A 26619-nucleotide genomic window follows, 5' to 3' on the forward strand; every position below is an offset into this window, starting at 1 on the left:
TATGGCAACAACCACTCTGCAGGTGTAGCAGTTTTAAGAGGTGCATTTAAAGGGAAGGTCATCAGTAGTAAGACTCACCACTCTGGACGTTGGTTAATGTTAACAGTAAATTTCAACAGTGAAATGTTTTTATTAGGGAGTATTTATGCATCCAACAACAAACCAAACAGGATATTATTTCAAGAATTTGAAGAAGAAATTAATAGAGTTATAGGTGTATTTCAGGATATCAAAATTATCTTAGGTGGAGATTTTAATTCTGTATCTAATGTGATGATTGACAGATATCCCCCTCCTAACAGATCCTGCATAGTTAATCCTGAGTTTAATAACCTATGTCTTGGTCTTGGATTAGTCGATATTTGGAGATCTAAATATCCTGATAAAAAGGAATTCACTTGGAGTAACAAGGACATGTCCAGACAGTCAAGAATTGACTTCTGGTTGATTTCTAATTCATTAGATAATTCTGTAATCAAGGTATCAATTGAACCATCAATTCTTACTGATCATAAAGTTATATTCTTATCTTTAAATATGAATGGATCTGAAGTTAAACCGAATCGGAGTTATTGGAAACTCAATAGTAGACTGTTGGAAGATGATCATTTCAAGATGGATGCCAAAGATATTATACAAGACAATTGGAGGAAAGCCCAACTATTTAAGTCTTTTGGTAAATATTGGGAATTAATGAAGTATGAAATAAGACAAACAGCCATGAAGAGAGGTAAAGAAATTGCTCACTTTATTATAATTAAATATTTAATGTTTTTAAGGAGGCAATTGATTTAGGGGTCCTGTCTGTTTCTATGACACAGGGCCTAATTTCTGTAATACCCAAAACAAACAAAGATTCTATGATAGAAAATTGGAGACCAATCACATTAATGAACAATGATGGAAAGATACTTGCATCCATCTTTGCAGAAAGACTTAAAAAATGTCTTGACCAAATCATTGACGATACCCAGTCTGGTTTTATGAAGGGCAGACATATATGTAATAATATTCGACTAGTATTGGACTTGATAGACTACAATGAGCACATTATGGAAGATAGCTTTATTTTATTTGTAGACTTTTACAAAGCATTTGATACAGTTGAACATAGTTTTTTTTGTTGAGACTCTTCATTTTTTTGTTTTTACAGTTAGCAAAGATCAGAATGAAAGGGCCAACTTAAATGTCTCTCCTATTGTAGAGAAAATTGGAAAGAGATTTAACTCCTGGTTATTAAGAGATCTTTCTTTATCTGGACGTGTACTTTTAACAAAATCTGAAGGTCTGTCCAGATTAGTTTATACCTCCCTTGCCTTGGATGTTCCTCTGTCAGTAACTAAAATAGTTGATACGAAATGATTTAACTTCATATAGAGGAATAAACCACATTATTTTAGAAAAGCGGTAATATGTAGCACCCAAGGTGAGGGAGGGTTGAATGCTCTGGATTTTTAAACCTCATAATATTTCAAATTAAATGGATGCAAAACTATTTAAGAAATAAGGATTGCATCTGGAATATCATCCCTAATTTAATATTCCAACAAATTGATGGTCTCGAATTCTTACTCAAATGTAACTTTGATGTGGGTAAAATCCCTATTAAGCTTGCAAACTTTCATAAACAAGTACTTCTAACTTCGAACCTCATGTACAAACACAATTTATCCCCTAATAGGTATACAATCTGGAATAATAAAGACATCAAATACAAAAACAAGTCTTTGTTTTTCCAGAACTGTTTTGACAACAACATCATTTGGGTTAAACAATTACTGAACAATGATGGACAACTATATGATTATCCAGAATTTATTAGAACACACAATGTTACATTCACTCCTGAGGAGTATCAAGTTGTTGTTAGAGCTGTCCCTAAAGGTGCTATTCTTCTTTTAGGAGAATATAACAATACTCCAAGTGCAACTGTTGAGGATTTTGTAGCCTCAATACAATTAGAAGGAATTGACATTGTAAACTATAAATGTAATAACATGTATATAAGGAAACTGTCAATATGTTACTATTCCCTCTGTTAAAATGTACTGGAATGCAGCCCGAGGACAAGTGAACTGGAACAAAGTTTCGTTGTTATCTGGTAAATATTGTATATCTAATAAGGTGAAAGAAGTATCATACAAACTCATTCATAGAATCTATTCTGTAAAGACCTTTATTATACACAGATTTAAAATAGCTATTGATAACAAATGTGTATTTTGTGATTGTGACCCAGAGACTCTTGACCATTTATTTTGGGACTGCTCTTATGTCAGAAGATTTTGGTGTTAGAAGATTTTAGTTTAAAAGAAACAACTATTAATGTAAATTTGAAAGACTATATTATGTTTTATTTTGAACCAAATGATATGGACCCTGATTTAACTTTCATTGTTAATTTGTTTATCTTTCATGGAAGATTCTTTGTCCATAAAATGAAGTGGGCAGAGAACAAACCCCTTTTCACATTATTTAAGATAGAATTGAAATATTATTTTGAAATGATCAGTAAATGTAAAAACAAAGCAATACGCACCATAAAGGTATTTAAGAAATTGAAAATGAATCTTGATATGTAATACCCCTGTCTTTTAGGTTTTGTACTCTTGTTTGTATATTTCATTTTTTTTTTTTGTATTTGTTGTGTTCATAATAAAAAATATATAATAAATAAAAAAAAGAAGACGCATGCATATTGTCGGCCAGTCGGCCTACAAGTATTTTTGCAATAGAAATATAATCACTAAGATTGTGATTATAGCCAGTCCGTTTTACAAGTGTGTGCACAGTTAACAGGCATAGGCTGAATGCATTGCACTTCTCGTTGTGGCTGCACTTTGGATATTATTAATTTAATTTTGGACGTTGTGATAGCCATTTCATCCGAAACATTATTACCAATGCACAGTTGTCTGATTATGCATATGGAATAAATGCAGTTCTTGTTGGTTGTCGCATTTTGGATGTATTGTATTGTTATTGCTGAAAGACTTCAGTGCATGGGCGCTGCCCGATGCTGAAGTAAATCACCTTGGCACGTGAAAGGCGTTTTGTCATTGCCTTGTGGTCACTTGTATTAGGCTTATAGCTATTTTGTTGAATATTCTTTGGCCAAATTCAATTAAAAACGACATTTACATCGAAAAACAACAACAACAACAAAAAACGTTATACTTTGTGAGAAAACCCTAAAATTGTTCCTCAGCTAGAAATGTTCCACCCTCTCATGTCGCCATCTTGACCATGTCCCTGATTTCATGGAGCTCTCCTGCGCATCATTTACTTCACAAAATCCCGCAAACGTGAAAACGCCAGAAATAAACATCGCGAGAATGTAAATATGTGTGAGAGTCAGAGATTTGAAAGCAGACGCTTTCATCCCAAACGATGTACAGTAATGCGTACATACATTTTACTTTTGGGTGGCCCAGGGAAATGAGACTTTTTCGAGCTTTTCGGAGCAATTTTTGTATCTCTTTCTTTGTAATACTGTATGTATTCAATCATTTCGAATTGATCACTTCCCACTGGGCACATACATCAATTCAATGTTTATTCCACGTTGGTTCAACGTAATTTAATGGAAATTACATGGATATTGTGTCACGGTGAATTTTATAATCTGCAGTCAATTTAATGATGTTTTCATGTGCCATGATTCTGACATTTGACATATGATCCTCATAGGATTAGGCTACATAATTACAGTAAATGTAATCTCAATTCAATACGATGTGCATATACTGTACATATAGCCAATTATAGCTATTAAACCCATGTTCAGTGACTGTACTGTGACGCAAGTGGCCTAATATGTTTGTGACGTTCCATGGAACCCACGGTATTGTTTAAACTAGATTCTGATTGGCTTGCAGGTCATTCTACAGTGTAAATTATAAATGAAAACGTGCTTTTATATCAGTGTTACAGATTCACATTACCGAGCGTGTCTCAACCCGTACCGCGCTTTTATCTGCCTAAAGGTATCTTCACGCACGACTGGATAGGCCTTTTGGATACGCTTGTCCAAGGTAAGGATATGCGTCAAGCTGTAGCATACTTTTAATGTTTTAGTTCCGAACTCAAGTTACTCCAGTCAAGTGATTAATCGTAAAAGTTAGTTGTTTTGACTGAGCAGTCCAATGGCCAATGCTGTTTTGGGACTATGAGATCCTCGGCTATATACTATGATGAGCAAATAACGTGCATAGATTATGCATAAGGCATTGCACAAGTCAGTGTTTAGGTCAGAATATAAAGTTGCTACTTCCGTCAACTCAAGTTACTCAAGTCAAGTGATTAATCGTAAGAGTTAGTTGTTTTGACTGTCAAAACAAATAACTTTGATGGAATATTCCAAATTTCAATGGCAATAATGCATCACAACTTCACAATATTACTTGTATTTATTTCAATGATTCATCCAGGCCCAAGACATAAAGTCGCCTGAAAGCTGTGTAGCAATCATTCCATTGCTGACCCATAGGATGGTAATCACATACATGATTGGCTTAATCTAGAATCATGGATACCTTTCATGTGAGTTCTCACACACCAGATTTTTTTACATACCTCAGAAGGAAGATACCTCAATATCTGGAAGCACTGTCTCATGTACAATTGTTAATGCTATCTCTGAAATGTCTAACAAAATGTTGACCTGATCATTTCATCAAGACCTTCTCATCAAAAGTTGGAACTAGTGGTCAACATTGGGGCAATGCAGCCCAAAATAACAGGGGCCAATATTTTCATGGAGGTAAGCACTACACTTCTGATGGGTTTAAAGATTGTATTACATTATCTAAAAGTGAGAAAGTAAACCCCAGCTGTTGTTATTCTTTTCACAGGGAAGGACAATCCCCATTATGACATGAACGTTTCATTGCTGAACAACCATAGATATTTTTCTTCTAATTTGGCTCCCGTTCCTCCAACAGGGAGCAAGACCTGCCAGCAGAGCTCACTGGAGCAGGGAGACATCCCGTCATCCTTTTGGCGCCTGACAAAGTACAATTTTTTTCTTCTAAATAACTCTATAGTATCATCTTCTGCACAAAGTTACATTCCTAATAAGATTGGTGTTAAGTGAGAAAGAATCCTATAGATGGTCCTATGGGCATGGTCTGAAGCCTCTCTTCATCTCAGTATGCTGAACCACCTGATTTCTTGCAGGCTTGAGATTCAGATCCTGCTGAACGATGTTAAGCAGTCGATTAACCACATGCAGGGGACACTGAACACCTTGCAGGGGCAGTGTATTGAGTTGCAGACTGCCATATCTAAGGTAGTGTCAGATGAGTCTCAGATACAGAAGAATAAGTCTATGATGTTATGGTGATAATGATTGAGATGGTGATTATAATAATGATGACTAGCGGTACCCCACCCTACAGGCGGTAAATCATTGGATCTGATTAATTCAATTCAATGCAATTCAATCTTAGAGGACTGCAACCATAGAAATACAATGTATTTACACTAATAATAAGCTATTGTCAACTTCCCGTCTATGCTTATCTTGCTCATTGCTCACTGTCAATTGCTGATTGTTACCCTATGTGTGCAACTATTATTGATTTCTCACAGACAAATTATTTGGTTGCAAATGTACCTGGGGCCATGTAAATAATTGTTAGGCTACTCATTTTGAATCCACCGGTGGCAACTTGTGTGACCATAAATGTCTGTGTGCGACTGGGCACAGTAAAATAATTTGGTTACTGACCTGCCCTACATCATAGAAGGCCCTTCAAGTCGGAACTAGGAAATTCTGACATTTCTGACTCTGTAACTCGTTATGGAATGATGATTTCAAGTTTCCCACTTGTGAAGTATGAGAATCAACCAGTAGGAAGCTCTACACTAATAACTTACATTCATTTCAAATCTGAGGTTCCAAGTTTCCGATGGCATGGGAATTTTTCAATAGTTGCCATGGTAATTTTGAATGTTCAGTCAGTGAGCATTATGGGTAATTGTCCTACATACTTACATGAAATGCTGTAGTAACAGTGCCATTCCAAACACAATAAATGTGAAAATTAACAAAGATACAAAATATTGCTTAAGTGAAGAAAATCAGCTCAAAATTGTAGGAGGAAATGCCCCTGCAGCAGGGAAGCTTACGGTATTATAATATATTGTAGATAACGTTAATATAATTTGTGTATTTACATTATCAGTACACATACCAATTAAAGTATATGCTAGGGATACACTGAGTGAACAAAACATTAAGAACACCTTCCTATTGAGATGCCCCCCTCCTTGCAGTTCTTGACATAAACTGGCACCTACTACCAGACTCTGTTCAAAGGGACTTAAATCTTTTGTCTTGCTCATTCACACTCTGAATGACACACATACACAATCCATGTCTCAATTGTCTGAAAATCATTCTTTAACCTGTCTCCTCCCCTTCATCTACACTGAGAAAAAGATTTAACAATTGACATCAATAATGGATTATAGCTTTCACCTGATTAATCTATGTCACGGAAAGAGAAGGTGTTCTTAATGTTTAACACACTCAGTGTATGTGTCAATGATGTTATAGATTCCAAGTGGTTGATTTTTTAGGGAATTACTATATGCTCTATGTTATACCTGCAGATCATCACAGCAGCCGAAGTTGCTGTGCAGAGGGAGGAGATCGTCCGAGCATCAGGCCTCATCCCGTCACAGAGGGAGGGTATCCTCCAAACAGCCAGTGTCCCTGCACAGAGGGAGGAGATCTTCCAAACAGCCAGTGTCCCTGCGCAGTGTGAGGGAATCCTCCGAACAGCCAGTGTCCCTGCACAGAGGGAGGGGATCCTCCAAACAGCCAGTGTCCCTGCACAGAGGGAGGGGATTCTCTCAGCAGCTGGCATCAATGCACAGAGGGAGGAGATCCTCCGATCATCAGGCCTCCTCCCTGCACAGAGGGAGGGGATACTCCAAACAGCCAGTTTCCCTGCACAGAGGGAGGGGATTCTCTCAGTAGCCAGCATCAATGCACAGAGGGAGGAGATCCTCCGATCATCAGGCCTCATCCCTGCACAGAGGGAGGGGATCCTCCAAACAGCCAGTGTCCCTGCGCAGAGGGAGGAGATCCTCCAAACAGCCAGTTTCCCTGCGCAGAGGGAGGGAATCCTCCGAACAGCCAGTGTCCCTGCACAGAGGGAGGGGATTCTCTTAGTAGCCAGCATCAATGCACAGAGGGAGGAGATCCTCCGATCATCAGGCCTCATCCCTGCACAGAGGGAGGGGATCCTCCAAACAGCCAGTGTCCCTGCACAGAGGGAGGGAATCGTACCAATGGCCAGCGTCCCAGCGCACAGCGAGGGGATTGTCCTAAAGGCTAGTGTCCCTGCTGAGAGGGAGGAGGTCCTCCGAGCATCAGGCCTCATCCCTGCACATAAGGAGGGGATCCTCCGAGCATCAGGCCTCATCCCTGCACAGAGGGAGGGGATTCTTCCAGCAGCTTCTATCACTGCGCGGAAGAAGAAGATCCTCAGAGCATCACACGTCACCCATGCACAAAGGGAGTTGATCCTCCTGATGGCCAGTGTCACTGCGCAGAGGAAGGGAATCTTCCCAAAGGCCAGCGTCCCTGCGCACAGGGAGTGGATCGTCCCAAAGGCTAGTGTCCCTGCAGAGAGGGAGGAGATCTTCCTCACAACCAGTGTCCCTATGAAGAATGGAAACAATCATCCACAACCACCTCCCATCATCCCCATGGTGGCACCACTGTGGAAATGGGATGGTGGAGCGTGTACTCCACCTGTGGATTTCTATTCCAAGAGAAGAGGTCACTTAACCTTACCAAATTAGTAAAGAAATTACCATTGTGATAGCGTGAGAATAAGTTGTGATAGATTAAATGTATGGCTCATGTGAGTATATAGCTGTAATACTTTCATGCATTTTCTACATACAACAGGTTTAGCTCCATTTTACTTTTTCATTTTAGTCATTTAGCAGACGCTCTTATCCAGAGCGACTTACAGTAGTGAGTGTATACATTTTTTGGATATTAGCTGATAAATATGCTAGATTTTGCAGCGACAATTATGACATTTTGCATAGCAATATGCAATTGTTTTGTCCAATTTGTTGCAAAAATGCGCTGACATGGGAAAAAACTGTGTTGACGTCTGGCTTGATTGAACCATATTATGCAGTAAATGTGCGGTGATTGGTTGAAATTGCGAGCCCTCTTTTTGTACTGTGGTAATGGGTCAGTTCTATGCGATAATATTGTGATGACGTGACTATTTTATTCAGAAATAGTTTGGTGATTGGTCAAATTTGTAAGCCCTCACATAATTTGCAGGGAATTGTTGATTTTGCAACCAAAACAATGCGATCGCAGAGTCCTGGAGTAACCTCCCAGTAATCCCTGTGACTGAGTGTAGGTTAAGATTGGGTTGTAACAGAGTATCAGAGCGAGACGTTTCTACCTGTCAGCTAGTAATTGTTCTGTGTGGTGACATGAGCAGAGAGGCCTGACTTCTCCCACTTATTACAGATGTCCGACTTAGATATGTTGAGCATCCTGCTATGATGTCCATCACCAAGCCGGAACATTCCGATGCCAACCCTCAGTGCCAGACTGGCAGCCGGCCGGTGGCTGAGCCCGAGACCCCTGCTGTTCACAATAACAGTGGAGGCTGGCTCAGCTGGGTCTTTGGGAGTGGAAGAGTTAATAAGAAGGAGGTTCATCTACCTGAGGACAAAGACAGATCTGTAAGGAACTGGTTATTAACACTTTATTCTATGTAGAGACAATTGAGTGGATTAAAAAAAAGACAATTTGTGGCTTGCTTCACATTGCTAATATCTTCTTCCTCAGATTGTCTGGGATCCAACTCTGCACAGATGGGTTAACAAAACTGAGCCCAAGGCTGAGGTACACACTTAAATTCAAAGAAATTAAAAACAGTGAACAACCATTGTATTTCAACTGTGATAATATTACTAACAATTTGGAAAATGTGTTGATGTGTTTTACAGAACAAGTGTGTACCACCACCTCCACCGATGGGGACATATGGATATCAGGGGAACACTGGCAGTGTCCCCAAAGGAGTGAATCCTTACTCTATGAAAGCAGGTGAATATTGCTTTAGAATACATGTGGTTTAACCAAGACTGTGTCAGCCAATCATAGATGTCCCCTGCTAACACCTTTCCCACTACCAGCAGGTCTATGGGGCAGCAGATACCCTACAATGCATGACAATGATGGGACCAACTCAAAGCCTCCAAGCCATGGTCCTGGACTGCTTCCTAGACAGCTCTCTGGCTTGCTCCCTCCTTCACACTTTGACCTCATGGCACCAATGGTTGTGCCACCTGACACTCTACCCTACTGAGGTATGACTCTGGAAAATCCTTCCAAATTGTATCCATTCATCATTAACTGAGATTTTACTTTAACATAGCAAATGGCTGAAGTAGCAAGGATGTTAACTATTTTTTATTTTCGTCCAACAGGCCATTTGCCCAGAGTGGATTTGCCATACATAGATTTTTTTCAGCATTCAAAATGTATTAAAACACGATCTTTTAATTAAATCTCTCCTTTGTGTCCTCATGTTCACATTAATTTGATGTGTTCTATCATCATTTACAATGCTTATTGCTTCTGCATTGCTTTATGTTACAGACAAGTGTACTGCTCAAAACAATAAAGGGAACACTAAAATAACACATCCTAGATCTGAATGAATGATATAATCTTATTAAATACTTTTTTCTTTACATAGTTGAATGTGCTGACAACAAAATCACACAAAAATAATTAATGGAAATCCAATCTATAAACCCATGGAGGTCTGGATTTGGAGTCACACTCAAAGTTAAAGTGGAAAACCACACTACAGGCTGATCCAACTTTGATGTAATGTCCTTAGAACAAGTCAAAATGAGGCTCAGTAGTGTGTGTGGCCTCCACGTGCCTGTATGACCTCCCCACAAAGCCTGGGCATGCTCCTGATGAGGTGGCGGATGGTCTCCTGAGGGATCTCCTCCCAGACTTGGACTAAAGCATCCGCCAACTCCTGGACAGTCTGTGGTGCAACGTGGCGTTGGTGGATGGAGTGAGACATGATGTCCCAGATGTGCTCAATTGAATTCAGGTCTGGGGAACGGGCGGGCCAGTTCATAGCATCAATGCCTTCCTCTTGCAGGAACTGCTGGCACACTCCAGCCACATGAGGTCTAGCATTGTCTTGCATTAGGAGGAACCCAGGGCCAACCGCACCAGCATATGGTCTCACAAGGGGTCTGAGGATCTCATCTCGGTACCTAATGGCAGTCAGGCTACCTCTGGCGAGCACATGGAGGGCTGTGCGGCTCCCCAAAGAAATGCCACCCCACAACATGACTGACCCACCGCCAAACCGGTCATGCTGGAGGATGTTGCAGGCAGCAGAACGTTCTCCACGGCGTCTCCAGACTCTGTCACGTCTGTCACATGTGCTCAGTGTGAACCTGCTTTCATCTGTGAAGAGCACAGGGCGCCAGTGGCGAATTTGCCAATCTTGGTGTTCTCTGGCAAATGCCAAACGTCCTGCACGGTGTTGGGCTGTAAGCACAACCCCCACCTGTGGACGTCGGGCCCTCATACCACCCTCATGGAGTCTGTTTCTGACCGTTTGAGCAGACACATGCACATTTGTGGCCTGCTGGAGGTCATTTTGCAGGGCTCTGGCAGTGCTTCTCCTGCTCCTCCTTGCACAAAGGCGGAGGTAGCGGTCCTGCTGCTGGGTTGTTGCCCTCCTACGGCCTCCTCCACGTCTCCTGATGTACTGGCCTGTCTCCTGGTAGCGCCTCCATGCTCTGGACACTACGCTGACAGACACAGCAAACCTTCTTGCCACAGCTCGCATTGATGTGCCATCCTGGATGAGCTGCACTACCTGAGCCACTTGTGTGGGTTGTAGACTCCGTCTCATGCTACCACTAGAGTGAAAGCACCGCCAGCATTCAAAAGTGACCAAAACATCAGCCAGGAAGCATAGGAACTGAGAAGTGGTCTGTGGTCTCCACCTGCAGAACCACTCCTTTATTGGGGGTGTCTTGCTTATTGCCTATAATGTCCACCTGTTGTCTATTCCATTTGCACAACAGCATGTGAAATTTATTTTCAATCAGTGTTGCTTCCTAAGTGGACAGTTTGATTTCACAGAAGTGTGATTGACTTGGAGTTACATTGTGTTGTTTAAGTGTTCCCTTTATTTTTTTGAGCAGTATATTTATTTTGTTTTCGGACTGTGGTCTGTGAGGGCTCTGCCTCTTCACATTCCTTTCCTCTATCCCGGTTATCCTCACTCTATACTTCGTTCACTCGTGTGAGTGTGAACTTACGGGAAATCCTGGCCTTTTGCATGCGTTCGCTTTCATTGCCCTGGGCAATTTGCATTTTCTCAAGCAACAGTTCATCACTAGTGTTAATATTCTGGAGATGCACTCTCATCTCTGCCCTGACATTATCATTTGTTAATCCTGTAACAATGGCCTGCAGGCATTGACTCTTGACTAACTGTGCCATATTTCAGTCCTGCTTGGGCACGAGCTGAGGCTGATAACACTTTCTGTCTCAGGTTAAAGACTCGGACTAGGAAGTCCAAGGCAGTGTTGCTTTAGTCAACTTGTGATACAGTTCAGTAGCATCCCTCTCTGCATAATGTGTCCTCAAGATATGTCCCCCCCCAGATAACTCCTCATCTTAAGCCCTGGGCTCACAGCTCTGATTACTGCTTCTATGATTTCTAATTCATGGTATCCTTTTCTCCGTCCATTTTCAATACGATGTTCTAGGCTGCTGAAACTGAGCTTATCTTTTGATTTGATCTCCGATCTGTCCATGAATTTTAAAGTCTTTCTAACTGGACATACTCACTCCATTCTCTCTCTGTGGTGGGTGCCTTTCTGGAGCTGAGACCACTTCTCTGCTGGGCTGAGGAGCCCCTCCCTCTTCTTTTCGTTCTGCCGCAGCTCCCGTCTCTCCGCTGGGTTCGCTGTCGCCGACTGGCTGGGACTTGTAGGCAGACTTTCACAGTATCCTCAGAGTCCGACATTCCTTTGATTTCGCCTTTCAGTTGAAGCAGCCAAGACATTCCCTCATCCTCTGATTCCATTAAATCCTCCTTCTCACAGTAATCTTCCATCAATTTGCGTCGCAAAGCGCGATGGCTCTTTCCTTTTACTTCAGTCATCTACACCTCCTATTCCACAACGTACACACAAGTGCCGTAAATTGTCCTCAGTTAAAGTCCATAAACTCTGTTCGATTTCATCCAACAACATTTCCCTCTCTCGACTTATATTGTCCTGCTCACGTGGCAACAACGACAATGCAAGCAATGGCAAGATACCTACACTCCGTTAGGTGGTTAGCCTGCTAACGTTAGCTAGCTAGCTGCTCTCCCAATGTCTCTCACTCGTTGTCCGTTCCAGGAATATGGGCTGGTGCTCATATGAAAATAAATCTCAGCGGTTCCTCCAAATTTGTTACCCTTCCAAGGATCAGACAGCCCAGTAACCATATTGAATGATTTAGTCACTCTCTCTGGTTTATTACTGAACACCAAATCAATCTGTGTTTTAGAGCAACAAGTCACCCTGGTTGGCCCTTTAACTAGTTGTGTAAGGTCAAAGGTATTAGTGATCCATTTGAGGGTTTTCCTACAAGACTTGTCTTCATAATTAATATTAAAATCTCCCATTAAGATGACGTCGTTCCCAGAATCACATTCCCTAAGCATGTTATTAAACTGATCAAAAAACACACTTTTGGTGGAAGGTGGTCTATACATTCCAATAAGGGTAAAAGACATTTGGGGAGACCGTGTAACGTTCAGGCCAATACATTCTAGTTCATTATCACATGACCACTCAATTTGTTTACATCGGATATGTTCTTTAATGTAAATCATCAGACCACCTCCTCTTCCTTCAATCCTGTCTCTCCTGAAAACATTGTAGCCAGGCACAATCAAAGCAGCATATGGAGAGTTTTTATGGAGCCATGTATCTGAAAGGCAGAGGAAGTCAAGGTTGGAGTCTGTGAGAAGATGTTGAATTTGATCACTTTTTGGAACGACACTACGAATGTTCAAGTGCCCCCCTGGTAGTCCCTTGGGCTTAGCTCATGGCTCCCAGATGACTTGAGAGTTTTCTAGTTTTTTTATTATTTCACCTTTATTTAACCAGGTAAGCTAGTTCAGAACAAGTTCTCATTTACAACTGCGACCTGGCCAAGATAAAGCAAAGCAGTGCGACAGACACGACAACACAGAGTTACATGGAATGAACAAGCGTACAGTCAATAACACAAGGTAGATTGGGTGGACTATTTACAGATGGACTATGTACAGCTGCAGCGATCGGTTAGCTGCTCAGATAGTGTGATTGACACATTGAAAAAAGTTAGATTTTCTGTGTTTTCTGACGGCTGGGTTTAGGCCGTTTTGTTTCGTTTTGAATAGGGGCAGTTCGGTAGCGCAATTAACAATCCCTCCCGCTTGCACTGGATGCGGGGAACTAATTAAAACAGCTTGCGTACCAGAAGCAAAGTCAGGGATCGCATATGGCGACTTGTGTATGTTTGAAGAGTCGAGAGAAACCATGAGACCATAGCACTCCCCCACTTCCGCAGCGGCGACGATCAGGGGACGAGGCCATCCACTGCAGTGAGTATCGCTGGCTCGGTGATGTTAGGCCCAGGATTGAGTTGCACATCCCCGGAGAGCAGGAGGGTAGTGAACAGGTAGTTGAACAGTTTCCGATAAATGTTGGACTTGTGTTTGTTCCGCCTAAGCAGGTCAGTGGAATAGGGAGCGAGGTAGACTTGGCCATTATTCAGAACATTATGGTATGCTGTGTACTGTCCGCTCCCGTGGAACGGTGAACCAATGTGTTTGGTGTTGATATTCTCCGGCAGTAGATTGATTGCGTCATCCCAGCAAGGACGCACTGAGATTATCAGTAGAGCAGCTACATAACTGACAATCATGGCAATGTACTGGAGATAAAACACATCATTGCGCTTTAAATCTTTGCATGAGTTACTTAGCTGGGGTCGGCGTACACCTGATGTTTTAGATAAAATAACAGCATTCGTATGAGAAGCGGCACCTGCCACACCACCCTCCCTTCCGTCTGCCATTTTCATTTCCCTTCGTTTTTTTGTTGTCAAATAATATTTTTTAAATGTACTAAGTAAATTATTAAAAGCATTAAAATGTGGATGTTTCCCACTTATTTACACAACCTACTCCACACTTGCAAAGTGAAAGTTTACTTTAATGCATTTTCTACAAACAACAGGTTTAGCTCCATTTTACTTTTATATTTTAGTCATTTAGCAGACGCTCTTATACAGAGTGACTTACAGTAAGTAGTGAGTTTATACATTTTCATACTCTGGTGAATCTCTCCAGGATTTCGCATGAATTTTTTTGATATTTGCGGATCAATATGCTAGATTTTACTCCACACTTGCAAAGTGAAAGTTTATGGAAAAGTTCTGAAATTAAGTAGTAAACAGAAGAAAAGCAGAATTGAGTCCAAATTTAATGCGAATAATTTAATGGTTTATGGTTCAATCCCATTTCTGAAGGTTTGATGAATAATTAATATTGTTCCTCCTCTTCCTTGTAGCAGGCGCAGCAGCACACTGCCCTCCAAAGCCTGCAAAAAAATCGCCGGACTGCCCCTTTCCTAGCTCTGCATGGAACATCCAGTGTCACGTCCTTGGTGACGTGTGGGGTGACATCCGGGATGACCACAGCAACATCCTCTGAAAAGGGGAAAAGGAGGAACATAATATAAACAAATGCAAACCGTAGCTTCTAAACACTGGCCAGTTGAAAGGTTCTACTAAGATGTCATGACAAACGGCACCTGTCAGAGTGCTCTCTAAGTGTTACTCACCTGCTTGGATGTCAGCTGGCAGAGTGGCGAAGACGGCCATCGTGAGAGTCCTTTCTTCAGGTGTGACGTCCACAACCTCCAAGAGGGAAGAGATGGGCTCTGCCTCTGTATTAGTGGGGATGTCCACAACATTCAGTTGGGAAGAAGCCGGATCTTCCTCTGTATTAGTGGTGATGTCCACAACATTCATGTGGGAACAAGCCGGGTCTGCCTCTGTATTAGTGGTGATGTCCACAACATTCAGGTGGGAACAAGCCGGGTCTGCCTCTGTTTTTTGGGTGATGTCTTGAACCTCCAGGTGGGAAGATGCCGGGTCTGCCTCTGTGTTAAGGGTGACGTCCACAACCTCCAAGAGGGAAGAGATGGGCTCTGCCTCTGTATTAGGGGTGATGTCCACATCATTCAGGTGGGAAGAAGCCGGGTCTGCCTCTGTGTTAGGGGTGATGTTCACAACCTCCAGGTGGGAAGATGCCGGGTCTGTGCTATGGGTGACAATAACAATCCTGATGATCTCTACTACTACAAGGCACCAAGATGTCATCAGAACAGGCATCTGTCAGAGTGCTCTCTATCATTGCTACTCACCTGCTTGGATGTCAGCTGGTCGTGTGGTGGAGACGGCCACCGGGAGGACAGGGTGGACTGGTAGGGTGGCTGCAGGGGGCTGGAAGCAGCTCTGCACCTCGTCCGCCACAAAGGCACAGACAGAGCTCATATAAAAAGGGCTCTGCAGGTCATCCGTGGAGAAGGACTGACTGATTCTCCCGAGGATCGATCGCACAGATTCAAAAGCAGCAGCCCGGGAGAAAGGGATGTGATGTGAAGGGTCCTTTAACATGCAGGAGAGCTTCTCCACTACGGCCGCCACCATGCCCACGGCCATCCCGCTTATTAGGATTGGGTGCTCTGAATGGCCTTCCTCTGGCTGAAGCCACAGGGCCAGGAGGAGCCTGGGCACCACCTCCACCACCACCTGAGATGGGCTGAGCAGGTTGCTACGGGCCTCATTGGACTGTTCGCCCAGAATGCTCCTCACAGCTCTCTCCACGATGCTGTGGACTTTAGGATCGCTGAAATCAACAAAAAGGAGAAGACAAAGCTAAACGATGTGCAATGTGCTCACAGAGAACACTGTCTTAGTCTGTTTCTGCGTAGTTCCAGATGTGTAGATAAATGGATCAAGTCATATGCAGGGCAGTACATGGAACTCACATGTCAGCTGGCGAGGTGGAGTGCATGGAGCGGCGGAGCTTGCAGAAAGCCTCGTGCTCTATGTCCATCATTTTTAGGCAAGTGTTTACTGCCCAGGCCTGCAGAATGAAACAGTAAGTCCCATTAGTGTAATTTCACAACAGATCTATCCTGCTGTGCTAACTCGTTGTTGAAAGGCTAGTAAAGAGCTCACTAACTTGTAGTATGTCTCTAACTCTCATTCTCTTACCAGCCGAGCGAGGTCGTTTCCCTCCTCCAGGGTTTCCTTCCACACCCTTCAAATAAAACACAGAGCAATTCAACTTTCCTGGCTTGTGATTTTTCTGTTGTTTATTTTACCCACACCTCCTTTAGTGCTGCTGGTGGCAGGGAATGGCAGTGAAGGTGAGTGCTGACGTGGTGCTCACCTCTCCCTAAGGGATTTTTTGCCCTGAGACACCAGCCAGTTGCTCATGTGCTCCGTGGTGACATGGGGCGGGACCTGGCCTTGACTCTGGAGCAGCAGATAATGGACCATGAGCTTCTTCTGCAAGATGAGGTAAGGTGTGAGACCATGCCACGAAATACCATATCATGTGCTTTCAGAAGGGCCTCTCGCAACATTTCACCACTACTCATGCCTGACAATTTGCAAGTTATATTAAGAACTCTTATGACCAACTTCTCTAAACTGTCTTGAAATACAACTCTCTTTCTGTTGTTTATGTTTTTGTGGGATGAATCTTACCTGTTTATTGTAATATGTTTCCTCCCAGCAGGCCTGCAGAGTCTGAAAATAAAGGCTGCTTCTACAGAATTCATTTGAAGATAATGAAAATAATGATGCTTTGTTATGCACATTATGCACAGGCATTTACACTATGCTAAAATGAATTTGTCCTAAGATTACCTTTGTGGGACCATAAGTGAACTCCGGAATGCACCAAACCCTATCCATGGTAAGATGGGAAAGAAATGCAGCGCTGTAGATATACGGGATGCTCTAGAGATAACAGGAATGACTTAAAGTCGCGAATGATCAATGACTGTGGCGTCGTCCAATATGCTGCACTTAGAATTGAGTTGTAGGCGATGTTTGGCGCAAAATAGAATGTTTACATTCTATTGCCATGGAGAAATGGAATGTGTAGAACCTGTATAATTGGGTATGCTTCTATGTCTTTATTTCGTGAAAGATTAAGCTCTTTATTATGTCATAATGTGTATATGAGGACGTAGGAGCCCGTCCTGATTCATGACGTGATTATCCAGGTGCATGTTTCAGGTCTGGGGAACGGGCGGGCCAGTCCATAGCATCAATTCCTTCCTCTTGCAGGAACTGCTGACACACTCCAGCCACATGAGGTCTAGCATTGTCTTGCATTAGGAGGAACCCAGGGCCAACCGCACCAGCATATGGTCTCACAAGGGGTCTGAGGATCTCATCTCGGTACCTAATGGCAGTCAGGCTACCTCTGGCGAGCACATGGAGGGTTGTGCGGCCCCCCAAAGAAATGCCACCCCACACCATGACTGACCCACCGCCAAACCGGTCATGCTGGAGGATGTTGCAGGCAGCAGAACGTTCTCCACGGCGTCTCCAGACTCTGTCACGTCTGTCACATGTGCTCAGTGTGAACCTGCTTTCATCTGTGAAGAGCACAGGGCGCCAGTGGCGAATTTGCCAATCTTGGTGTTCTCTGGCAAATGCCAAACGTCCTGCACGGTGTTGGGCTGTAAGCACATCCCCCACCTGTGGACGTCGGGCCCTCATACCACCCTCATGGAGTCTGTTTCTGACCGTTTGAGCAGACACATGCACATTTGTGGCCTGCTGGAGGTCATTTTGCAGGGCTCTGGCAGTGCTTCTCCTGCTCCTCCTTGCACAAAGGCGGAGGTAGCGGTCCTGCTGCTGGGTTGTTGCCCTCCTACGGCCTCCTCCACGTCTCCTGATGTACTGGCCTGTCTCCTGGTAGCGCCTCCATGCTCTGGACACTACGCTGACAGACACAGCAAACCTTCTTGCAACAGCTCGCATTGATGTGCCATCCTGGATGAGCTGCACTACCTGAGCCACTTGTGTGGGTTGTAGACTCCGTCTCATGCTACCACTAGAGTGAAAGCACCGCCAGCATTCAAAAGTGACCAAAACATCAGCCAGGAAGCATAGGAACTGAGAAGTGGTCTGTGGTCCCCACCTGCAGAACCACTCCTTTATTGGGGGTGTCTTGCTAATTGCCTATAATTTCCACCTGTTGTCTATTCCATTTGCACAACAGCATGTGAAATGTATTGTCAATCAGTGTTGCTTCCTAAGTGGACAGTTTGATTTCACAGAAGTGTGATTGACTTGGAGTTACATTGTGTTGTTTAAGTGTTCCCTTTATTTTTTTGAGCAGTGTGTATGTATGTGTATATATATACACAATCTCGGCTATTTGCATATGTACGACCGTCCAAACTTGACTCCACACACATTAATGCTAATCCCTCACACGCTTTTGAACATTGCACAACCTGCAACAAGACACTGAAAGAGCATGTTATTCCAAGTGTGTTTGTGTTTGAATAAAGACCCGAAGAATGAAATCAATGTGTGGATGTTGATTAGACAATGTATATGTGCTTTGCAGAAGCCATTTTTTTTGCATTCCCTGTAGCATGTATTGTACGAGCGTGTATTTTACTTTATTTTACAGAATGAAGATTTGGTCTGAGAAACTATGCCGATTATAGCATGATAGCAATTTTTTTTTTAAATAAGGCATTGTTTATATGACCCTCTTTCAAAGAGTCGCTCATTTATCACTTTCTTGCAGATATACAGTGCCTTCAGAAAGTGTTCATACCCCTTAACTTATTCTTCATTTTGTTTTCTTACAGCCTGAATTCCAAATGGATTAAATTATAGTTTTTTTTTATCATCTCACCCAGCTACAGACAATACCCCATAATGACAAGGTGAATACATGTTTTTTGAATTTTTTTCAAATGTATTGAAAATGAAATACATAAATATCTCATTTACATAAGTATTCACAATACATGTTAGAATCACCTTTGGCAGCGATTAAAGCTGTGAGTCTTTCTGGGTAAGTCTCCAAGAGCTTTGCACCCCTGGATTGTACCATATTTGCAATATCACAATATATACAGTACCAGTCAAACGTCTGGGCATACCAACTCATTTAAAGGTTTTTCTTTATTTTTACAATTTTATACATTTTAGAATAATAGTGAAGACATCAAAACTATGAAATAGCACAATTGGAATCATGTAATAAGCAAAAAAGTGTTAAACAAATCCAAATATATTTTATATTTGAGATTCTTTGAAGTAGCCATGAAGTTCTTCATGGTCGAATTGCTGCATTGAAACCACTACTTATGGACGGACACCAATAATAAGAAGAGACTTGCTTGGGCCAAGAAACACGAGCAATGGACCTTAGACTGGTGGAAATCTATCCTTTGGTCTGATGAGTCCAAATTTGAGATTTTTGGCTTTCAATGTGTGTGTAAAGAATCAAGGGTGTTTAGTAGGGTCTACTCTTCATTATAAAACTATTTGTTGAATGGTTTAAAATCCGTCAGAAGCTGCTTTCAATTCATGGTGGCTCTGAATAAGTCTTGACGGAGACAGAGCTTGTTTTGCCAAGGAAAGTGAAAAGGACTGAGGGAAAGTAAAATGGAAAATACATGGAAAGGAACATGGAAGATCCTCAAAGAACATTGCATTTTCAAGATCATGTAACATCAAACATAACATCAAAATGCATCTTATATTCCAGCCCTTACAGAAAAACCACATGATTTCAACTGACATTTTATGTGAAATCATGTGAAAACCATGTGAAAATCATGCCAAAATCACATTTTCACATGTGTAGTTTAATGTAATCACATGTTGCTTTACATGTTATCACATTATCTTCACATAAGATTACATGAAAACATGTTTTTGGAACACTTCCCGTGTTCACATGTGAAATTGATGTGGTTTTTGCGTATCTGACTGGATAGGATGGGTGATTCAGCAGAGGACAGAGCGAAGCTGACCAGCCAACAGGAACTGTGTGTCCCTGACAAGCAGGCCACCAAACGCCCTGCAGTTCCACACTCAAGGTTCTTAATTATGCTTTAAAATGCACATGTACGCTTGTGTAATGGGTTGAAAACAAAGTCATTAAAAACGGACACTCCTTTATTATTTATTTCCCCCCCAATTTGTTTATGTATTTGTCTTAATTAATCTAAATTGTATTTTCTACATACTTTAGCGTTAGCAGTCCATCAGGCCAATAGATGGCGCTGTTGCACTGTTGTAGCAGGAGAAACAGCAAGTTCTGGCCAAGCGCTCACCATTCTGCTGAATAAGGATCAGAACTTTACTGAGCTAAACTGGGTCTGTTCTTTTTACTATTACAGGTATGTAACAGAACTTCCAAACGTTCAAATATATACACAATATGTAATAACATGCTATTTAACAACTCTGTCAAGGTATTATCACGTTAGGAAAGGTCTTGTTTTGGCTTTGTGTCGAACTGAGTGAGAGAAGAATGTGATTTACATTGAGTGAGAGTATATGTTAGCTTGATGCTAGCTGAGGTAAAAAACGATTTACGAGTCACAGAGACTATGTTTACTGAGTAGCTTACTTGTACTGGATTTTGTCTAGGAGATTTGTTATAAAGAATCCATTTGTTAGGGATTTCTGAGTTGGTTTTACATGTTATAGTTTTTTTTGTGTAAAATTGTGCTCACTAGCTGGTAAACTGGCCCGAGCACGCTCAGTCTGGTGGACTTTTAGTGCATACAGTGAGAGAGAGACGATTTTCTGGAGGTGCCACTATCTTAAAGCTGAATGTATTGTTGTCAGTTTTCTATAGAGGTAGCGGTATATAGAAAAACATTCAGTTATGTTTTCATATATAGGTGTTTCTATTGTATGAATGTGAAATACATTGTGGTTTTCATGTGAAACCATACACTAAGACAGGGTTATTTGTGGAACATTTTTGAGTTGTGCTTTAGGTAAAGTGCATTTATGTTGTGTAATTTAAAATGTGCACTTGTTTGATGTGAATATTTTCAAAGTACTAACAAGAAAATAGACAATTGAACAAGAGAAAAAAAACATTCTTCAGAATAAAGAAAGCGCCAGAACTTTGCAGACGTAAACTTGTGTCCGTTCTTTTTACTTTTGCAGGCCACCTCAGCTACACATGCACTCTGTCTGCACACGCATCCACGCATGGACATACACACGGACAAACACACACTAATGTTCTCTCTCTTGTGTTTGTCAGCAGTTCATTGTGGCCCTGTCGTTCGCCTCCTTCACCAAAGCTCTGTCAGGGACCTACATGAAGTGTGTCATCACTCAGAGAGACACTTTGACCTGTCCAGCTCTCTCATCGGACTCATAGACTGCAGCTTTGAGATGGGTATCAACAATAACATTGAGTTGCTTTAGAATTAATGTAGTAAAAACTAGATACAGACTACAGTATGATTCTTTTTTCTTGTGGTTCAGAGTCTGCTCTCAATATTGTCCAGTTTTCTAGTTGTTCCTATTAATTGATTGACTGGCGTTTGTCCATGACTCTACTGTCAAACCCCTAACATTGTTTTATGTGCTGCTATGTTGTTGCAGCCTAGTATCCAAACTGATATGCCATTTTTAGTAAAAAAAATAATAATTAAAACGCGCATGGGTGCAGTTTCTTGTCCTCCTCGTTCCGCTGTGAAAGGACCGCACCAGCTCCGGTGTCCGAGGCGTCCACCTCTACCACAAAGGGACGAGTAGGATCAGGATGAACGAGGATGGGTCCGGAGTTGAAACGTCCCTTGAGCTCTATGAATGCCCTGTCAGCCTCGAGATTCCAGCAAAAACCTGCTTGAGTGAGGTGGGACAGGGCCGAATGTGTTCCGGAAGGGTTTTTGGAGAAGATCAGGATGTCGTCGAGGTAAACAAAGACGAACACATTCAACATATCCCTAAGAGTGTCATTGATCAATGCTTGAAAGAATGCCGGTGAGTTCGATATTCCGAAGGTCATGACTAAATACTCAGTGACCACTAGGGGTGTTAAAAGCAGTTTTCCACTCATCTCCCTCCCTGATTCTCACCAGATTTTAAGCGTTGCGGAGGTCCAGTTTGGTGAAGAATTGGGCTCCTAGGGCCAACTCCAAGGTGGCGGACATCGGGTAGGGGATAACGATTCTTGATCGTAATCCTTTTCAGCCCTCTGTAATCGATGCAAGGACTGAGGTTTGGGTCAGAGACAGAGAGACAAGGGATGCGTTTAGACAGGCAGCCCAATTATGATATTTTTTCCACTAATTGATCTTTTGACCAATCACATTACATATTTTCGCATCAGCTCTTTTTCAGAGCATATCTGATTGGTCAAAATACCAATTACTCAAATAAACGACTGAATTGGGCTGCCTGTCTTAACGAAGCCATAGAAACATGGACATGCTCCAACTGAAATGTTCCATCCTGTCAGTATTGATGTTGAATGGCATTAAATTCTATTTTTTTTGTTTTCTCCCATCCCCTGTAGGTTTGTTGAACATGAGTGGAAATGAAACTCCAGCACACTGGCAGCACTAAAGACGTGTGAGTATAACTTTTCCAGGTGAGGTGAACCTGCCTGTGGGTGCGGTGGGGATATTCCTGGGAGGTCTACTGATGAAGAGGTATAAGCTTGGCGTTGTGTCTGGAACCCAGCTGTCTTTCGTCACCTCCTTCATGGCCTACCACCTCCTCCTTCTGCAGTCTGGCACTAAGTGTGACAACGTTAAGGTGGCTGGTCTGACCGTGTCCTACAACGGGTAAATATGACATCTGATTGGTTGGTTGGTTGGTTGGGGGGTGTGTGGGTTCATAAAAACAAAAGTTTTGATCAGTGGAATATGAGGGAGAGTTAGACCAAAACACACATGGGCCTCTTCCTGGGCTCCCTCTTGTGGGAATATACAGTATGGTTGTTACTGAGCCAGGATTCCTGGCTATTTTGTCACTGTGCCTATGTCAATGATAGTTCAGACACAATTATTTAAACATCATTATTACCAGCCATTTTCTCTGTCCCCCAGGTCCCCTGGTGTACGATGGCAGCCTGTTGACAGAGTGTAACAGAGACTGCTCCTGCTTGGCTGGGGAGTGGGACCCTGTGTGTTCAGACAATGACATCACCTACACCTCCCCCTGCCTCGCAGGCTGCTCCAGCTTTACAGGTTACGGCAAGAACACGGTACCAATACTATTAATGTACTGAGTGTACAACACATTCACAGGGATGCTGGCCCATGTTGACTCCAATGCTTCCCACAGTTGTGTCAAATTGTCTTTTGAGTGGTGAACCATTCTTCATACACACGGGAAACTGTTGAGCGTAAAAAACCCAGCAGCATTGCAGTTCTTGACACAAACTGGTACCCCTGGCACATACAACCATGCCCTGTTGAAAGGCATGTAAATATTTTGTCTTGCCCATTCACCCTTTAAATGGCACACATACACAATCCATGTCTCAATTGTCTCAAGCCTTACAATATTTTTTTAAACCTTTCTCCTCCTCTTTATCTATACTTATTTAAGTGGATTTAACTAGTGACATCCATAAGGGATTATAGCGTTAACCTGGATTCACCTGGTCAGCATATGTCATGGAAAGAGCAGGTGATCTTAATATTTTATACACTCAGTGTAACTCATTGGCACTGACATAAGTTATTTTCAACCATTAACTGGGGCCTTGTTGAGGCCTTATCTAAGTAAGTAATTGCTGATTGACAATAAAGTATTATTTTGATGTATGGGAAAAAATATGGTATGCAATTCTTATGTAGAGAAGGTTCTCTCTGGTAGTTGTTCAATATGACTTCAACTTTTACAGGGCACTCTTTTTTACTTTTCTTTATTAACAAATATCATCAAACAAAAGAGGAATAGTCACATGCAAACAAGCGTACTAACAAACTATTTACATTGCCAGGAATCCTAAACAAACAAATCATATTCATTAAGACTACAAGTTTTAATTGCCTTTTTGTTTTTCATTTTAGTTAGTGATGCCATATTGTTTAAACTCATTTATAAAGTGAAAAAGGTTAGGTTTTGAATTAGGCCATTTGCATTTGTGAATATGAAATGTACCTAGTATTATTAGCAGTTGAATTAAATATGCTACATCTTTATCTTCGTCAGAATTTCTGAAATAAATCATTATATCAAAACCATTAAATAGTGCAACCGGCCCTATTTATTTTGTAACAAAATTCTGTATGTCAATCCAAAACATTCTGCTATAAATACAGGTAAAAAACAAATGCAAAATGGTCTCCTTTTCCATTCGACAGAAATCACAGTTATATTCAATATTCAGCTTGTGTCACGCCCTGACCATAGAGAGCCCTCGGGGTTCTCTATGGTGTTTTAGGTCAGGGCGTGACTAGGGGGGTTTCTAGGTATTATATTTCTATGTTGGTGTGTGTATATGGTTCCCAATTGGAGGCAGATGATAATCGTTACCTCTCATTGGGGATCATACTTAGTGTGTCCTTTTTGTCCCACCTGCGATGTGGGATATTGTTTTGTGTGAGTGCCTATGTGCGCTACGTGTTTCACGATCGTTATAGCTTTGTTGTTTTTGGAAGTTTCACTATTATTAAAATGTGGAACTCTACTCACGCTGCGCCTTGGTCTAATTATTCATACGACGGTCGTGACAGCTTGAATCTTTCCAAAACATGTTTCACAGGATAAATTCTATGTAACATTTCAAATGAAACTTCCTTTACTTTGTTACTGATACAATATTTGTTAGCAATTTTCCATGCTTTCCCCCATTGTATATCACCATAGATATCTGACCAAAAGAATCTTGCTGAGAGAATTGTAGTATCATAAACAATATTCCTAATCTGTTTATTACTACATTTATTTTACATTTACATTTTAGTCATCTTATCCAGAGCGACTTACAGTAGTGAATGCATACATTTCATTTCATACATTTTTTATTTATTTTTTCTGTGCTGGCCCCCCGTGGGAATCGAACCAACAACCCTGGTGTTGCAAACACCATGCTCTACCAATACCAATGCCAATGAATATATTTTCATGTAAATCTGTTACATCAACCACAGAGGAATTTAAGAGAGACAACCCGCCCCTTGGAATCGCATCAAAAACAATTGCATATTCTTTCGGGGTAATTGGAATTTTAAACTTATCAAGAAATTCCCCATGTGAGAGTAGATATCCATCCTTATTCAGTAACTGACCAACCAAAATAATTGTATTCTCAAACCAGTTATAAAAAATACTTATTTTTAAATAATATATCTTTGTTCCATAAAAAGTATTTGTGTTTATACGCTAACATCCAATCTAGAATTGTCTGCTTATGGAATTTGGCCAACTTTACTGGGATTTTATCAATATCAAAATTACATCGAAGCAAAATTCTAAACCACCAACAGAGTCAAATAAATACTTAGGGAAAACATTCCAAATACTGTTCTGGTTCTTAACATACTTCAGAATCCATTTTTTTTTAAACATTTATTTTAAATTTATTTAAAAATATTATTTGGAGTATTGAAATCTAAAACCTCAAGACCTCCTTGTTCTTGGGTATTAGTGAGAATATATTTTCGTAGATAGTGAGGCTTGTTCCTCCAAATAAAATGATAAAGAATCTTATCTAAGGGGGTAAGCCAAGTGATAGCGAGACATAAACCAATATGGATAACCCTTCAGCTTTGGAAAATAAAACCCAACCGTATAACGAAATATCTCTCATCAACCAGAGGTTCAATTTCTTCTTTGTTTTCTCAATAATGGAGTTAAAGTTCAATTCACTCCTTTGTTTTTCATCCTTGGATATAACAACTTCAAAATAAGTAACCTTATCTTTAATTGGGATACCATATACTTCCTGTAAAACACAATCCATGAGTGGAAATAAGACTAACTTATTGATATTAATTTTCAAACCCGAAACTAAGGAAAAGTCTTCAATACAGGAAACTGCTTTAGAAACCTCATTCCTGTCTCTTAAAAATATGGTGGTATCATCAGCCAGTTGACATAGTTTAAATTCCTTGCCAAGTGCTGAAACACCATAAATTCCCTTTCTTGATATGAAAGGCCATAATTTGAATAACCAATAAAAATACAAATGGACTAATTGGGCAGCCCTGCCTAATGCCACGGCCAATATCAAATCTTTGGGATCTCCCGCGAGCTAATATTACAGAGCTAGTACAACCACTATATAAAGTTTGGACTGCTTTCAAAAAATAGTCACCAAACCCCAAAAAACATATTGCTTTGAACATAAACTCATTTTCTACAGTGTCAAAAGCTTTATAAAAATCAACAAACATAAGAAAACTATCATCAAGGATGAGGTCATTATAGTCAATCATATCTAAGATCAACCTGATGTTATTACTAATGTGTCGAGCATGCATAAA

General features: G+C 41.4%; 2 protein-coding genes and 2 long non-coding RNA genes across 12 annotated transcripts; 3 read left to right on the plus strand and 1 right to left on the minus strand.

Moving 5' to 3' along the window:
• Positions 1–3772: 3772 nt before the first annotated feature.
• LOC115156545 (uncharacterized protein KIAA0754-like) lies at positions 3773–9593 on the plus strand. 3 transcript variants are annotated; one of them, XM_029703993.1, is made up of 9 exons: positions 3773–4762; positions 4944–5013; positions 5179–5290; positions 6619–7795; positions 8516–8733; positions 8840–8896; positions 9001–9100; positions 9190–9363; positions 9484–9593. In XM_029703993.1, the coding sequence occupies exons 3-8, from the start codon at positions 5228–5230 to the stop codon at positions 9360–9362; spliced, it is 1788 nt and encodes a 595-aa protein (XP_029559853.1). In that variant the 5' UTR covers positions 3773–4762; positions 4944–5013; positions 5179–5227; the 3' UTR covers position 9363; positions 9484–9593. The 3 variants fall into 3 exon arrangements, with proteins under 3 accessions (XP_029559853.1, XP_029559851.1, XP_029559852.1); XM_029703991.1 differs by having other exon boundaries at positions 3773–5013; XM_029703992.1 differs by having other exon boundaries at positions 4944–5290.
• A 3755-nt stretch (positions 9594–13348) lies between these two features.
• On the plus strand, positions 13349–14803 carry LOC115156550 (uncharacterized). The gene is made up of 2 exons (XR_003868283.1): positions 13349–13762; positions 14656–14803. It is a non-coding gene; the product is annotated as an uncharacterized LOC115156550 (long non-coding RNA).
• Positions 14185–16231, minus strand: LOC115156547 (uncharacterized). The gene is made up of 4 exons (XM_029703994.1): positions 16141–16231; positions 15514–15998; positions 14929–15405; positions 14185–14794 (listed from the first exon to the last, which is right to left on the minus strand). The coding sequence occupies exons 1-4, from the start codon at positions 16209–16211 to the stop codon at positions 14628–14630; spliced, it is 1200 nt and encodes a 399-aa protein (XP_029559854.1). The 5' UTR covers positions 16212–16231; the 3' UTR covers positions 14185–14627.
• A 3201-nt stretch (positions 16232–19432) lies between these two features.
• On the plus strand, positions 19433–23678 carry LOC115156549 (uncharacterized). Of its 7 annotated transcripts, none has more exons than XR_003868282.1 (4): positions 19433–20547; positions 21432–22396; positions 22695–22965; positions 23230–23678. It is a non-coding gene; the product is annotated as an uncharacterized LOC115156549 (long non-coding RNA). The 7 variants fall into 7 exon arrangements; XR_003868278.1 differs by having other exon boundaries at positions 21432–22159; positions 22258–22965; XR_003868281.1 differs by having other exon boundaries at positions 21432–22091; positions 22258–22965.
• The last annotated feature ends 2941 nt before the right edge of the window (positions 23679–26619 follow it).

This window comes from Salmo trutta, chromosome 21, assembly GCF_901001165.1.
Source record: "Salmo trutta chromosome 21, fSalTru1.1, whole genome shotgun sequence".
NCBI classification, from domain to species: Eukaryota; Metazoa; Chordata; class Actinopteri; order Salmoniformes; family Salmonidae; genus Salmo; species Salmo trutta.